At 38.8% G+C, this 15,568-nt stretch overlaps 1 protein-coding gene across 1 annotated transcript in view; it reads left to right on the top strand.

Annotated features, from left to right (window-relative positions):
• Positions 1 to 15,212, top strand: part of LOC110104033 — a 29,495-nt gene extending 14,283 nt beyond the window's left edge. The window contains exon 3 of the mRNA XM_028696868.1: positions 14,953 to 15,212. Within this exon, the coding sequence (XP_028552701.1) occupies positions 14,953 to 15,212 (260 nt within the window). The remainder of the gene's footprint in view (positions 1 to 14,952) is intronic.
• Positions 15,213 to 15,568: the final 356 nt, after the last annotated feature.

Genomic DNA, 15,568 nt, shown 5'->3' with positions numbered 1-15,568 from the left:
GGTAAAGATAGATCTGCCTGACTTTGACGGTCGGCTAGATCTCGATGAATTCGTTAACTGGCTGTACACAGTAGAACGAATCATTGATTTTAAAGAAATACCGCAAGATCGGGTTGTCAAGATCGTCGCCATTAAGTTGAAGAAAAGTGCTTCCCTATGGTGGGAAAATTTAAAACGCAGTCGAAACCGTGAGGGATGCAGCAAGATCACGACCTGGATTAAAATGAAGAAGGAGCTTCAATGCAAATATTTACCAGAGATATATCGCCAAGAATTGTTCTTGAAACTCCATCGATTGCAGCAGAATCAGCTCTCGGTTGAAGAATATATTGCTGAGTTCGAACAGTTATCTCTCCAATGTGATTTGTCTAAACCTGAGGAGAACACCATTGCGTGATTCTTGGAGGGATTGCAGGTCTCCATTGCTAATGTGGTACAATCACAACCATATTGGATGTTGCAGGATGTATTTAATCTATCCATCAAAGTAGAAAAACAACAACGCCCTAATAGATGGAATCGCGGGAAAACCGTTGTTCTTGAAGATGGAGGGATAAGAATCATTCCAAGAAAACAGAGGGAAAAATTGTAGGAATGGCACCTGGAAGCAAAGAATCTAATAGATCATTCGGGGTAGCACAGAAGTTACCTGGGACTAATGGAGTGGCTCCAAGAAAATGCTTCAAGTGCCAAGGTTATGGTCATATTGCTTCGGGTTGTCCAAATCGTAGAATCATTACGCTTATGGAAGAAGTTGAGTCCGATCAAGATATGGTGTGTGAAGCTGAAGCACCGAACCCTTCCCAAGCGCTGGACACTGAGACGACAATCATAACAGCAGACGAAGGAAGTTTACTTGTTCTCCGCAGATTGCTCAGCTCCCAGAAGGAAGAAACATGCCAACGCCATAGTATCTTTCAAACCAGATGCACTGTTGGAGGGAAAATCTGTCAAATGATCATTCACAGTGGGAGTTGTGAGAACGTGGTATTGACCACCATGGTTGAAAAGTTGGCATTGCCCACCGAGAATCATCCCAAGCCATATTCGCTTTCTTGGATTCAGAAGGAGAATGAAGTTCGGGTAACCAAGCGATGTCTTGTAAGTTTTTCCATTAGAAACTTTGAGGAACAAGTATGATGTGATGTAGTGCCTATGGATGCTTGTCATCTATTACTCGGCCGTCCCTGGCAGTTTGACAGGAAGACCATTCACGATGGAGAAACCAATATGTACTCCTTTAAGCATCAAAACAAAAAGATTGTATTGGTTCCACTTCAAGGCACTCAGTCCACGGAACACAGACCACAATTGCTGACAAGATCATTGTTTTTGAAGGCTCTCAGAGAGGCGAAAGCAGGGCTTTTGCTAGTAGTAATGTGTGCTAATGAAATTATGGCTGATGGCTCCACCGTGGTGCAAGATATTCTGGACAGATATCCCGATATTCTTACTGATGTTCTTCCCACCAGGTTGCCACCTGAACGACAAATTCAACATTCTATTGAATTTGTGCCGGGAGCTGTCATTCCCAATCGTCCTGTTTATAGGCTCCGACCGGATGAACAAGCTGAACTCAAACGACAAGTTCATGAGTTGTTGGACAAAGGATTCGTGCAGCATAGCGCTAACCCTTGTGCCGTCTCGGCATTACTAGTCCCAAAAAAGGATGGGTCTTACCGAATGTGTATAGACAGCAAGGCTATCAACAAAATTACTGTAAAATACCGATTTCCCATTCCTAGAATCGACGACATGTTTGATCAACTCCAAGGGGCTGCAATCTTCTCAAAGATCGATTTGCACAGTGGTTATCATCAAATAAGGATGAAGATGGGGGATGAATGGAAAACTGCCTTTAAGACACATGAAGGCTTATATGAGTGGTTAGTTATGCCATTCGGCTTGACCAACGCACCTAGCACGTTTATGCGTCTAATGAACTATATTTTACAGTCTTTTCTCTCTAAATTTGTGCTAACTTACTTTGATGATGTTCTTGTTTACAGCCCCAACCTTCAGGAACACCGTCTGCATCTTCAATGTGTCCTGGAAGTCTTCCGAGAACAGCAACTCTTCGTGAATAAGGAGAAGTGTCAGTTTGCTGTTCCAGAAATCTCTTTTCTGGGATATAAGATATCAGCTAAAGGATTACAGGTGGACTTAGATAAAATTGAGGCAATCCACAGTTGGCCAATTCTCAGTCCTTTACCGATGTTAGGAAGTTCCACGGGCTAGCCTCTTTCTACCAAAGATTCATTAAGAACTTCAGCTCCATTGTTGCGCGGATGATAGAACTCTTGAAAGCTGAACGGTTTGAATGGAATAATGATGCTCAGGTAAGTTTTGACGCTTTGAAGATACATTTGTCATCAACTCCTACACTGGCATTACCTGATTTCAATCAAGCATTTGAAGTGGAATGTGATGCCTCCAATCTGGGCATTGGGGCAGTGCTTACGCAAGGAGGTTATCCTGTGGCGTATTTCAGTGAGAAGCTAAGTGATCCTCGACGGAAGTATTCAACATATGACAAAGAATTTTATGCTATTGTGAGGGCTCTAGAACATTGGAATCATTACTTGCTTGCCAACGAATTCGTGCTTTATTCTGATCATGAAGCTCTTCGGTTTTTGAATCATCAAAAGAAATTAAAAGCAAGACACGCTCAGTGGTCAGAGTTTCTATCTGCATTTCATTATGTGCTTAAACATAAAGCTGGACATAATAATCAGGTTGCCGACGCCCTCAACAGACGCCACCTCCTGTTACAGACCTTACAAACTCAGGTTGTGGGGTTTGAAACAATCAAGGAGTTATATGCCAGTGATACAGACTTCAAAGATATTTGGCAACAATGTCAGAATATGCCGTTCAAACTCTTCCACCTGAAAGATGGCTATCTTTTCTATAAACAACGAATCTGTATACCCAATTGTTCCCTTAGACTAGCTCTCATAGCTGAAAGTCATGATGGGGGATTATTTGGACATTTTGGAAGGGATAAAACTCTCAGTTTATTATCTCAGAATTTCTTTTGGCCGTCACTTAAGAAACACGTCGGAAGGTATGTACAAAGCTGCTCTATCTATTAGAGAGCCAAGACGACAAATTCCAATGCTGGACTTTATACACCATTGCCGGTACCTGTATTGATATTAGTCTAGATTTTGTGGTTGGTTTGCCTCGCACTCAGAGAAACAAGGATTCGATCATGGTGGTAGTAGATCGTTTTTCGAAAATGGTTCATTTCATGCTATGTACAAAAATGTTGGATGCTACACATACAGCAGATTTATTCTTCCGTGAGATTGTCCGCCTCCACGGCATTCCAAAGACGATTACCTCTGATCGAGATGTAAAGTTCTTGAGCCACTTCTGGAGAACTCTGTGGGGAAAATTAGGCACCCGTCTCCAGTTCAGTTCAGCAGCACACCCTCAGACGAACGGTCAAACCGAAACTATTAATCACAGTTTGGGTAATTTGTTACGCTGTTTCGTAGGGAAAAATATACGACAATGGGACCTTACGTTAGCTCAGGTGGAGTTTGCCTTCAACAGGTCTGTTAATCAAGCAACCAAACGAAGTCCTTTTGAAGTTGCATATGGGTACAATCCAATCACTCCTCTTGATCTTGTTCCGATTGTACCTCCCACTGTTTTGAGTGTTGATGGGGAACAACGCAGTAGGGAAATACAACAGTTACATAAACAGGTCCAAGAAGCCATCGCAAAGCGTAACACCAAATGCCAGAAACAAGCTAATAAGTCTCGACAGAAGGTCGAATTCAAGGAAGGAGTCTTGTCTGGATTCAACTACGAAAGGAGCGTTTTCCTCGTGGAGCTTTTGCTAAGCTAAAACCGAAGGCTGATGGGCCTTTTCGCATTATCAAAAAGCTTAATGACAATGCATACCAAATTGATCTTCCTGGAGACTACAACTTATCGGCTACGTTCAATGTTGCTGACCTGACGCCTCATTATGACGTCGACGTCCCTCTCGCCCTGGGAGAATGACACCAGAGTGTATTTTGTTTTTGATTAGATGAGCTGTCATTGTTGCTCAAATAACTCATTGTATTGCCGCAACAGGAAACATTTTCCCCTGTAACGAGACAGTGGCTATATAAGCCGTAATAAAACTAAAAGCGGGACGGAGAATTTTGAATTGAACCATTTATATATATATATATATATAACTAGCAGCTTTTGTTAAGAGAAAAAATATAGCATGTTTAAAAAACTAATATCTGCCATATTATTACACGCCGGGCTCGCGAGCTCACGAGTTGAGCCTCATCAAGCTCGTGGCTTGATAAGCTTGGCTCATGAGCTCGTTATTGAGTTAAGCTCGAGCCGGCTTGACTCACATACACCTCTAGTTCAAGTGTATACTCAGTAACATTTTGAATTTGCAACTTTTTGCTTGTAAATTGTAATTCAAATGCTAATTATCATTTAGTTTTCTTTACTTCTGATAGGAAATACTTGGATATTTCAAGTAAATCATAACAAGATTGATAAAATCAACGGAAAAAAACTCAACAATTCCAATGATACAATAAAAAATAGTATTTTTTTATTGTAGGAATCAAATCAACTGAAGGAAACAAAGCAAATATACAATTTATCCTCAATTCGAGAGGAGGATCATTCTCTCCCAATCTCTAGATGAATCTAGAGCCTAAGACACCAAGAAGAAACTTCAAGAGAACACAATAATCAAGCATATCCCTAACCCTAAACACCTCTTCTTTTTTAATACTTGAATTCAAAACTCCTCATTCAAAAATTCCCTCCAACTCTAGCCACCCCCTCCTTCTTACTTAATTTTCTTCAGAGTGGACCCCACTAGGATTTGCGGCAATAAGGGGGCGGACAATCCGCCTCTTGTATACAAGAGCCGACCCTCTTTGGGCCGGCTGAGCAGTTCAGTGAGAACGGGCCTATCAATATCGTCTTCCCAAAGAATCACCTTGTCCTCAAGGTGAAAGCAAAAAAACTGATGCTTCTCCCTCTCATATGGCTCCCATGTGGCATTGTGGTCCGGAAGGCTCTTCCACTTGATCATCAATTCTTTAGCTCCATCTTCTCTCTAATGAACCCCCATCAACTCCAAAGGATTCTAAAATCACCTCTAAATCCTCCATTAGTGTCACTGGTAACTCAGAGCTTGCTGCATAATCTCTAATTGCCCTCCTCAGCTGAGATACATGGAACACCGGGTGTATAGCGCCATTGGTGATAGTTTCAATCGATAAGCCACAGCTCCAATCCTATCCAATACCTCATGTGGCCCAAAGTATCTTGGGGCAAGTTTATCATTCCTCCTATTGGCGACTGATCTTTGCCTGTAAGTTTGGAGCTTCAAGAACATTCTTTCCCCTTCCTTAAATTTGATGTCCTTCCTATGTACATCTGCCTGTTTCTTCATAATCTGTTGAGCTCTCATTAGATGCCTCTTCAGCTCTTTCAATATCATTCCCCTCTCCTCCAAATACTCATCCATTGAAGAAACTGGAGTGCTATTGTGCCCAAAGTGCATCAAGTGAGGTGGATCCCTTTCGTTCAACACATTGAACGGGGTCATCTTAGAAGCAAAATGATAAGAGATGTTATATCAATACTCGACCTATGCTAGTCATTTGGCCCATGACTTGGGTGTCTTCAACACAAAGCATCTTAAGTTTCAAAGCTTATGTTGACCACTTTTGTTTGACCATCTATCTGTGGGTGGTAGGCGGTGCTCCTTTTCAATGCTGTCTCATGCAGTCTGAACAACTATTTCTAGAAAAGGCTGAGGAGCACTATATCCCTATTAGATATTATAGCCTTTGGTATTCTATGCAGTCTGACCACCTCTCTGATAAAAGTTGATGCCACTGTCACTGCGGTGTATGAATGTCATAGGGGAATGAAATGAGCATAGTTGCTCAATTAATCTACCACCATCAGGATCACTGTGAACCCTTCTAATCGGGATAGTCCATCTATTAAATCCATGGATACCTCATTCCATACCCGACCAAGTAAAGTTAACGGCTGTAGTAATCCTCATGGAGACATGGCCATGCACTTGTTCCTCTAAAAGATCTCACACCTGATGACTATCTCCTTGACATCTGTACGCATCCCCTTCCAGTACAGCTCTGAAGTTTGTCTCCTGTAAGTCTTTTGCACTCCTGAGTGACCCCCAACAGCAGTCCCATAAAACTCCTAGAGCAAGTGTGGAATGTGAACTGATGTACTAGGAATCACAAACCTTCCATGGTACAGAAGTCTCTCCCCATCCAAGGAATACCTCGATGGCTACTCTCTACCCTCAGTAAATCAGCCGTAATATTTCTTAACTCCTCTATCCTGGGCACTCTCCTCCTTGATGACCTCCCAATCTAACATCAATGGGATCAACACTATTGTTGCCTGCAACTCTCTCATACATTTGGACAAGGCATCTGCCGCCTTGATCTCCACTCCTAGCTTGTATTGAATTTCAAAATCAAATCCTAGCAACTTGTACAATCACCTTTGATGCTCTTCTATCACCATCCACTGCTCCAACAAATACTTCAAGCTCTAGTGGTCCATTTTGACAATGAAATGCCTACCTAATAGGTAGGGTTGCTACTTCTGGATGGCTAATACAATGGCTATCAACTCTAGCTCATAAATTGATTTCAGCCTGGCCCTAGTTGTTTGCATCTGGCTGAATTAGGCAATGGGCCGATGATTTTGCATAAGTACTGCCCCCAATTCATATCCTGAAGCATTGTCTCTACTATGAACACTTGAGTGAAGTCCGATAGTACTAAGATTAGTATAGTCATCATAGCCTTCTTCAAGCTCTCAAAAGCTACTATGTCTGTCTCCCCCATAGGAAACCATCATTCTTCAACTGTTCTGTTAGTGGCCATGCTATGGTGCAGTATCCCTTCACGAACCTCCTATAGTATCCTGTCAGTCCTAGGAATCCCCTAAGCTCCTTCATGTTCTTATGTACTGGCCATCTCAACATAGCCTCAATCTTTGATTGGTCTGCGACCACCCCTCTTTAAACACAATATGACCCAAATATTTCACACTGGTTTCAGGTTGGCCCTCACCTGATGCTTCTGCAACACCTCTAGCACCCTCCTCATGTGCCCAGTGCTCCTCTGTCCTACTGTAAACTAGTATATCCTCAAAAAAATTGCCTGAGATGAGGTCTGAAGACCTTGTTCATGAGTGACTGAAACTTAGCTGGAGCATTAGTGAGGTCAAAAGGCATCACTAGAAACTCTTAATGCCCCTCATAAGTTTTGAAAGCAGTCTTGGGAACATCTTCCTTCTTCATTCTGATATGGTGATATCCTGATTTCAGATCTATTTTGGTGAAGATTACTGCCCAACTCAACTCATCTAACTGCTCATCTATCATTGGTATAAGAAATTTTTTTGGCACAGTCTCCTTATTTACTGCCCTGTGGTCCACACAAAACCTCCAGCTACCATCTTTTTTTTTTTAACCAGTAAAATTGGGCTAGAAAAAGGACTAACATTGGGCCTGATAATTCTTGTCTACAACATTTCCTTAATCAACTTCTCAATCTCATCTTTCTGAAATTGAGGATAGCCTTACGCTGATGGGTGATACACCTTCCCTCAAGATGATAGCATGCTCTTGCTCCCTGGGTGGTGGCAATCCCTGAGGTGGCTGAAAAATCTCATGAAATTGTTGAATCTACAGTTATACTTAGAGAGGTATATCCCCTCCCTCCTCCAAACTAACCCCCTCCAGTCTGTACAGCTCCACTAGAAAGCCCTCTCCCATCTCTTGTATACTTCTCACCATGTTTTTGGGAGATATCATGGTTTTGGATAGCACTTCATTCCCTCTGATCACTAACTTTCTTCCATCCACCATCAACTCCATCATGAGTGCTCCCCAATTGACCTTGGTGCCTCCTAAGGTCTGCAACCACTTCATCCCTAGGATGACATCAGTACTTCCTAACTCCAATGGGAGAAAATCTTCCCTCACTTAAATCCTCTGAATAGTCATTTGAATTAACCTAATTCAACCCAATTCGAGCTAACTCGGGTTCGCCTCGACTCGACCCAAAATTAATTCTATAAAATCAGATAAAATAAATCAAACTCAAAGTAATGTCGATTCGAATCGAATCAAACCTGACGAGACCCTATCAACTCGATCAAACATAGTCGAGGGCAAATCAGGACAAAAACGAGGTCAACACTCTACAAATCCCCTGGCATATCTCCATCTTCCTTGTACCCATTATCACCCCATAATAACCTGTGTCTACCAATTTCACTCCGAGTTGGTCGACGACCTGAGTGGAAATGAAATTGTGGATAGCCCCACTGTCAATCAGTACCATCACCTCCATGTCCTCTATCTCCCCCTTCACCTTCATGGTATGATTCGTAGTGAATCCTACCACCGAGTTCAGGGAAACCTCTGCCATATCCAAATGCATCTTCTCCTCCATCTCTCCCTCTGCCTCTCCCTCACCTCCCTCATCAGTTTCCTCGTCATCACAGATAGTGGGAATTTGAAGAGTTCGGTCCCAACACATATGCCCTGGAGTATACTTCTCATCACACCGGAAGCATAATCACTTCTCCCTCTTCTCCCGCATCTCCCTCTCCGTCAGCCTCTTGAAATTTCCTCCACTCCCTCCTACTAATGATTTCTCTCGGGTAGTCTCCCGAAAACCACCTGTTGCAGGACCCTTGGGTGCTAAAAGAGTGGTAGTCATCTTGTAAGAGCCACCTGAACTGCTGCTCTTGGCTCTCCTCTCTAAATACCTCTGATCTTCTACCAACTGTCCCAACTCCATGACCTCTCCCAAGTCACGAGGCCTCATGACCCTCACCGTAGCTCTAATCTCGGATTTCCTCCCCTTCATGAAATTGTCCTCCAACACCGTCTCTGATAGTCGCTCCACCTTACTGGCCAGATGCTCAAGCCTCTCACGATAGTCTGCTACTGATCCGTCTTGTATTTATACGAAGAATTGCTCATAGAAGTCTCCTCCCATGCCGGTTCGAAAACATTCTTGTAAGCACTCCTTGAACTCTCTCCAGTCCCATATGAGCCTCCTCTGGTCCCTCCAGTAATACCACGATAGTGCCTTCCCCTCCAAACATGGGTCTGCTGTTGTCAATTTCTCCTCCTCCGTCAGACCATTGACAGCAAAATACCTCTCCACTTTGTAGATCCACCTATGTGCATCATCCCCTTCAAAAAATAGGCATCTTCAGCTTCCTCATCTTCTTATATCCCCCGTTTCTCCTTATTCTTCTATAGTTTTCCCTTTCCCAAGTGCTTGACCCTCCCCAAGTCTCCCGATCTTCCCTCCTACGTTCATACATAAACCCTTCTTCGATTTCTCCCCTCTTTTCTTTAAAATCAGCACAATTTCTTCCATATTCCCTTAATTTTCTTCCCCAAACAGCACTCCTTGGATCCTTTCCCCTCATACCCATGCATCCCTCCATACCTTCCACCTCTTTCCTCCATGATTTTCACCTCATCATCCCTCCTATGAAAATCAGAATTTGTAGTTCTTCCCATGGGTCCCTTTGCCTCCGATGCCGCCATTTGAATTTGATTTTCCAATGACTTCTTCACCATCACATGAATATCGGAAATTGTCTTCCACGAACAAAACCTTGTCTTCTACAAAGGAGATTCTATCTTTCACTGTGGCTTTATTTGACTCATCTCCCCTTTAAAGCATTCCTCCAAAGCATCTATCTTCTTGGGCGCTATAAAAAATATATATATATTGATTCAAAATTCAGCAAGAAACTGTCCTCTGAACACAAAAACCGCCGCTGAAATTTCAGAAAACCAGCCCACGATGGTCCCAAAATCTGCTCTGGGACCAATTTGATAGACAATACTTTAATATTTCAAGTAAACCCTAACAAGATTGATAAAATCAGTGGGAAAAAAAAACTCAACAATTTCAACGAAACAATAAAAAAACAGTAGATTTTATTGTAGGAATCAAATCAACTGAAGAAAAAAAAGCAAAAATATTATTGATCCTCAATTCGAGAGGAGGATCGTTCTCTCCCAATCTTTAGTTGAATCTAGAACCCAAGACACCAAGAAAAAACTCCAAGAGAACACAATATCAAGCATAACCCTAACCCTAAACATCTCTTCTTTTTTAATACTTGAATTCAAAACTCCTTATTCAAAAATTCCCTCCAGGCTCCTACTCTAGCCGCCCCCCTCTTCTTCCTTAATTAGTTTCTTAGCGGACTCCACTAGGATTTGCGGTAATAAGGGGGCGGACAAACCACCTCCTGTATACAAGAGCCGACCCTCTTTGGGCCGGTTGAGTGAGAACCGGTCTATCAACTTCTTGGCTCTTGCTTGTAGATACAAATATATTGTTTTGAAAAGTTGTTAAAAGCTAATTTTTTATTGGAATGATGCATTCAGTAATGATGCAAATTGGGAAGAAATTCAAGTCAATGTGGCAGCACATCTATGTTAGAGTAACTTCAAGTCAATGTGGTGGTAGTACATCTATATTAGAGTATATTGACAAATCAGATTATTTGCAAGGTTTGCTAAGCACCTGGCATATTTAACATTCAGGATATAAATGCCATTGTCCGTTTTAAAAAAGCCGAACAAGCCAACTTCTTGATGGTGTAAGGCCTACCTCGGCATTGCTCTTCTGCTGTTTTGCTTTTGCACAGCCTAAGAAATCATATATTTCTTTTTTGTGCGGAAAATGTGCTGGGATAGTGTTATAGAATTTGCTCTTTCTATGAATTCATAACAATGGGAATAAATTTAAAAGCGACATGCCCATCTTTATAGGAGTAGTGGTGACTATATTTCATTTCAAATAACATTGTGACCATATCTTTTTCAATCAAAGGTTATAAATAGTAATGTTTTTCTTCACATGCTATTGGAATTGGAATCAACTTGTACCTTGCAATTTCAAAATTATTTGTGTTTCTACAAAATTAAGAGTGTCAAGTAAGAACATAGAAAAAATAATTTATTTCTTAAAAAGTAGGGTAGAAAGAGAAAATATATGGTTGAGACCAGAAAAGCTAAATAATTGCACAAGTCGAGGTGGCAAGCAACGCTTCTGGTTTATAACCAATGAGCAGTGTAGGATTCAACTTGCCTAAGGAATTGTAACAAGATTCTATGCATAAAATAAAAGTGCTCTAGTGCACAAGATATTGATCCCTTGCCCTTGCAGCGAGGGCGATTGACATTTTTAAATTATGCAGAAATTATTTTAGTGATGTTTGAATTTTTAACTCACTTGAACTCAATGATCATTGACTATGATATAAAATGTTGAGGATGCGAAAGTTGGAATTCTTTTTCATGCAAAAAGGGCTTGATTCTTGATGTTTAATGAATTTTTGGATTCCGTGCATTCTCGTTGCTTATAGTAGAGAGGGAAAGATCCTTATAGAGTCTGCACATAGAGAAAGAGAGAGAGAAGATCCTCCTCATAAAGTAGTTTATTATATATTTATTGCATAACCAATCCAAATCAAGTAATTAAATACACTAACTCTAACATATATGTGTGTATAGCATGAAGAATTTTTTTATTTTATTTTCATGCGGTCAGCTTGTTTTTATCGAATCATTAGCTCCATAAAAGTTATTCTAAACCTGTTAACCTCTTAACAAACAGTACCTGAACTTGCACCCCTGCTTCTCGATTCTAATTTGAAAAGACTAAAGTTTTATTAGTTGGAGGTCATTATCTTCCCTCTTCTGGGACAAGTCTTCCTTCTTTCTCAGGCATCTAGTTACGAAGCAAGTTGATTCATTACCAATATGAAGCCTTTTTTGCAAGATTTGATTGGTGCCAAGATTTGATTCTTATCAATTGCTAAGGTTTTATTCTAGTGTTTTAGAAAATAATCACCATAGAGCCATCTCTCCTACGATTAACAAGCTATCAAAGCCTAGATCCTCCAATTTGTTCTGTAAGATTAGAAGAACATCTAGCATGTAAAATAATAGTAAGGTGCTTGCCATGGTTATGCTATGCATTTTTGCCATAGATGTGGCATCAAAGGTCTCATATGGGGTGAATCATTAAGTTTAGATTGGAAATATGAGGGCTGTGGAAGGCCTAATGAGCTTCAAAAAGGTATGGGATCAAACTTGTGAGTAGAGTAAGTTTCTAGAGTCCATAATGGAAGTTATTTTTATTAGATTTGTTTATAGGTTGCTTCTTTTCCCACTCCCATCTCTAGTCCAATTCAAATCATTACTGCAATGGTCATGGGATTTAACTTGCCACGCATCCTTGCTATTTGCCTCCAAACTTTTAAAATTCTAATTTTATTGACTATAAAAGTGATTTTGACCAAAGTAGTGCTTCCTGAACTAGAAAACTTGAACAGGTGGATGCTTAGATTGGGGAAGGATGAATTTCTAGAATCCTCCTACAAGGGATGAGACGTAGCTTCCCAAGATGCTAAGAAAGAAGATGGTAAGCCTATGCAATCTCCCAAAAAGGAGATTATAAGGCACTACTAGATTCAAAGGAGGCAACTCCCTAAGCTTCACTGGAGGATAATATACACAAAGAGAGTAAAGGAGCCTTAAAATCTAGGAGACTTGATGATTATAGTAAATTTGAGAGTTGTGACACTACTCATGCTGTAAAGTTAATATGATATACATGAGTGTTGGTTGCTTGTTTTTTGTAGTTTACGAATGGCTGAGTTGAAGCCCATATCCTCTATGTTTTATTATACTTGATAAATCCTAAAATTTCTAGTTTGTTTATTTGTAATGTTTTTTAAAAGAGTGTTATAATGGTCCTTGAGATTTATTTCTTGGATGAGGGTTTATGCAATTAGTTAATTTAATTAAAACTAATATATGTGACATGGTATCTAATTTTGATTATTTAACAATGACCGCTAAGGTACCAAAGAAGCCATAAAGGGTCAATTTATAAGGAAATTAGAATTTCAAGATGGAGGATTGTAAGCCGAGCAAAGTTTATAGTTAATGTAAGAGCAAAGAGGTCTAGAGATTTTGATAATGTTAGAAGTGATATATCATGGATCAAGATAAAATAGTAATGTGGAGATAACTATAAAGAAGATGCATAAGTATAAATTTTTATGTCCATATGAGATTTTAGTAAGATTTTGAGAGTTATATGTGACATTTTAGGGATCTGGTCAACAAATCTTTTTATTAAAATTTGGTAGGCTAAGAGGGTGCCAAATGATTGTAGAAGAAGCACATTGGTATCGATATTTAAGAATAAAGGAGATTTGTTTTCTTTTAATATTGTGAAGATTCACCTTGTAATTGTTTTTTGTGTCAGGACAATTAATGAATAAGTATAGAGATTAGAGAAAGGATCACTATATGATTTTTATTGATCTTGGGAAGAGATATAATTGATTACTATAAGATTTAATATGTTATGCATTAAGGAAAAAAGATGGCGTCAAATGTATGTTGAATTTATTAAATATATGTGATGGAGCTTTGATTAGAATTAGTTTTAGACTAACAAAAGAGTTTCTCATTAGCATATGATTACAACGGAGATCAACATTGAATATATATATATATCTTTTTATACTATTGTGATTAAAGATCACAAAGCATTTTATAGTGAAATGTCTGTGTATATTTTTTTGCAACCGATATAGTCCTAATTAGGAAGACATCTATTGAAATAAATTAAAATATAAAAAAGTGAAAATATTTTGAAAATAAGTCTTCGAAATAGCAGAATAAAAGCTAAGTATATGTTATGTAACTTATTGAATGTGATATTAACAATCATCAATCAATATTATTAGAAGATAAGGTGATACTTATAGGCTTTATTATCTTGAATCTATAATGAAAAATGATTGAGATATAGATGAGTGCATAGCTTCTAGAATTATGATTAGGTGGCTAGAAGGAGAATTACCTCGAGTATTATACAATGATAGGATATTGTGGAGATTTGAAAGTAAATTGTACAAATTGTACTTAAGCTAGCTATATTTTATGTATCCAAGTATTGTGAAGTACAAAGTTATTAGCTAAGTTGAGTGTGATGAAAATGATAACGTTAAGTTGGATCTAGGATGAAACTAGGAAGGATAAATTAAGAAATGGTTCTATTAGATGAACACTTAGAGTAATATCTTTTGAAGATATGGTCTTTGAAAATAAATGTATATGATTTGTGCATGTACAATAAAGGTAGAAGTTGCACCTATTAGATGAGCAGATAAAGTTATTGTTAAAGGATTATGAAAGAAAGTTGATAGATCTCAAATAAAATGGACAAAAGTTATTCCAAAGATTAGTGAAAAATAGTTTTAACAAGTATATTAATATTTAGCAAGAAAGAATGGAACTGATGAAATCTAACACCAAATAGTTGGTACAAGTTTAATTATAATGATAATAATGATGATGATTGGGAAGTTATAGGGTTTGTATAATTGTTTTTCTTAACACAAGCTACTTAATGTTTCTTGGCATGATTTGAAGGTGACCTTATAATCAACAAATATAAGATGCATGATTATAAAGCAACATAAAATTTAGTAACGCTTATTCTCCAATTAGGCTATATTTGATTGTTTAGCCCAGCTAAAGAGGATGTAAATAAATGTAGGATTTGTGATGCTAAACTTGTTAGAAAAGTTCTGTATTAAAAATATCTAATTTCTTAACGTAACATTCCAACCTTTGTTATTGTTTTCATGAGGTTCTCCATGGATATAGGCTATAGTGCCAATAAAATGGTGCCTATTCCCTTGACATTACTTTTACTTGATGTTCTTTTTTCGTCTTTATAGTTTATTGAATGATGTATCTTGCCTTTTTTATGTTCAGAAATTGTAAATCTTTACCAGTGATTGCTCTTTATTACATGATTTCATCATCTTTTTGCCTTTTTTCTACAGAATCCACGGAATTTTTTCTTCTAGTACAGAATACGGGGACAGATGATCTGAATGTGAATCTTGAAAGCCCTAGCAATATTAAAATTGATTCCAAATCGTTAAATCTAACGAAACACAGCAACAAAAAGGTTTCTTTTCTAAATCTTTTTCTTTTTGTGTTAACAGTTGCATTCATCTTAATGAGCAATTGCTATCTTTCTACAAAACTAATACATCAAGCTTCTTTAATAGTGTTATCATTGCACCTCAGAACATGTTGAAGGTAAATATTTATCAGTAATATTAAATAAGATTTTAATCTTTTTGCTTGGAAAATGCTATTTTCTTCTATTTCTTATGCCTTGCTGCCTTAGCTGTGTTCTGTAAGATGAGCATGTGCATGTCCACCTACCTATTTGCTGACCTCTATGATAGTTGTCAGTCCACGATCGTTTTATTCTGGTATAGAAATGTCCATTTGCATATTTTTTATTCTGGTATAGAAATGTCCATTTGCATATTTTTTGATGCAACATATTTTAAATTTTCTTGCTTACGCTCTATCTTAAAAATCAGCCCAGCTAACTCTTCTACTTGGAAGGATCCTTCGTTATACCCCTTCTTTTCAATTCATTCT

The sequence above is a fragment of the Dendrobium catenatum genome, unplaced genomic scaffold (genome assembly GCF_001605985.2).
Source record: "Dendrobium catenatum unplaced genomic scaffold, ASM160598v2 fragScaff_scaffold_847, whole genome shotgun sequence".
Taxonomy (NCBI): Eukaryota; Viridiplantae; Streptophyta; class Magnoliopsida; order Asparagales; family Orchidaceae; genus Dendrobium; species Dendrobium catenatum.
Note: the sequence above shows the minus strand (reverse complement) of the source record. Positions and strands in the feature narration are given on the sequence as shown.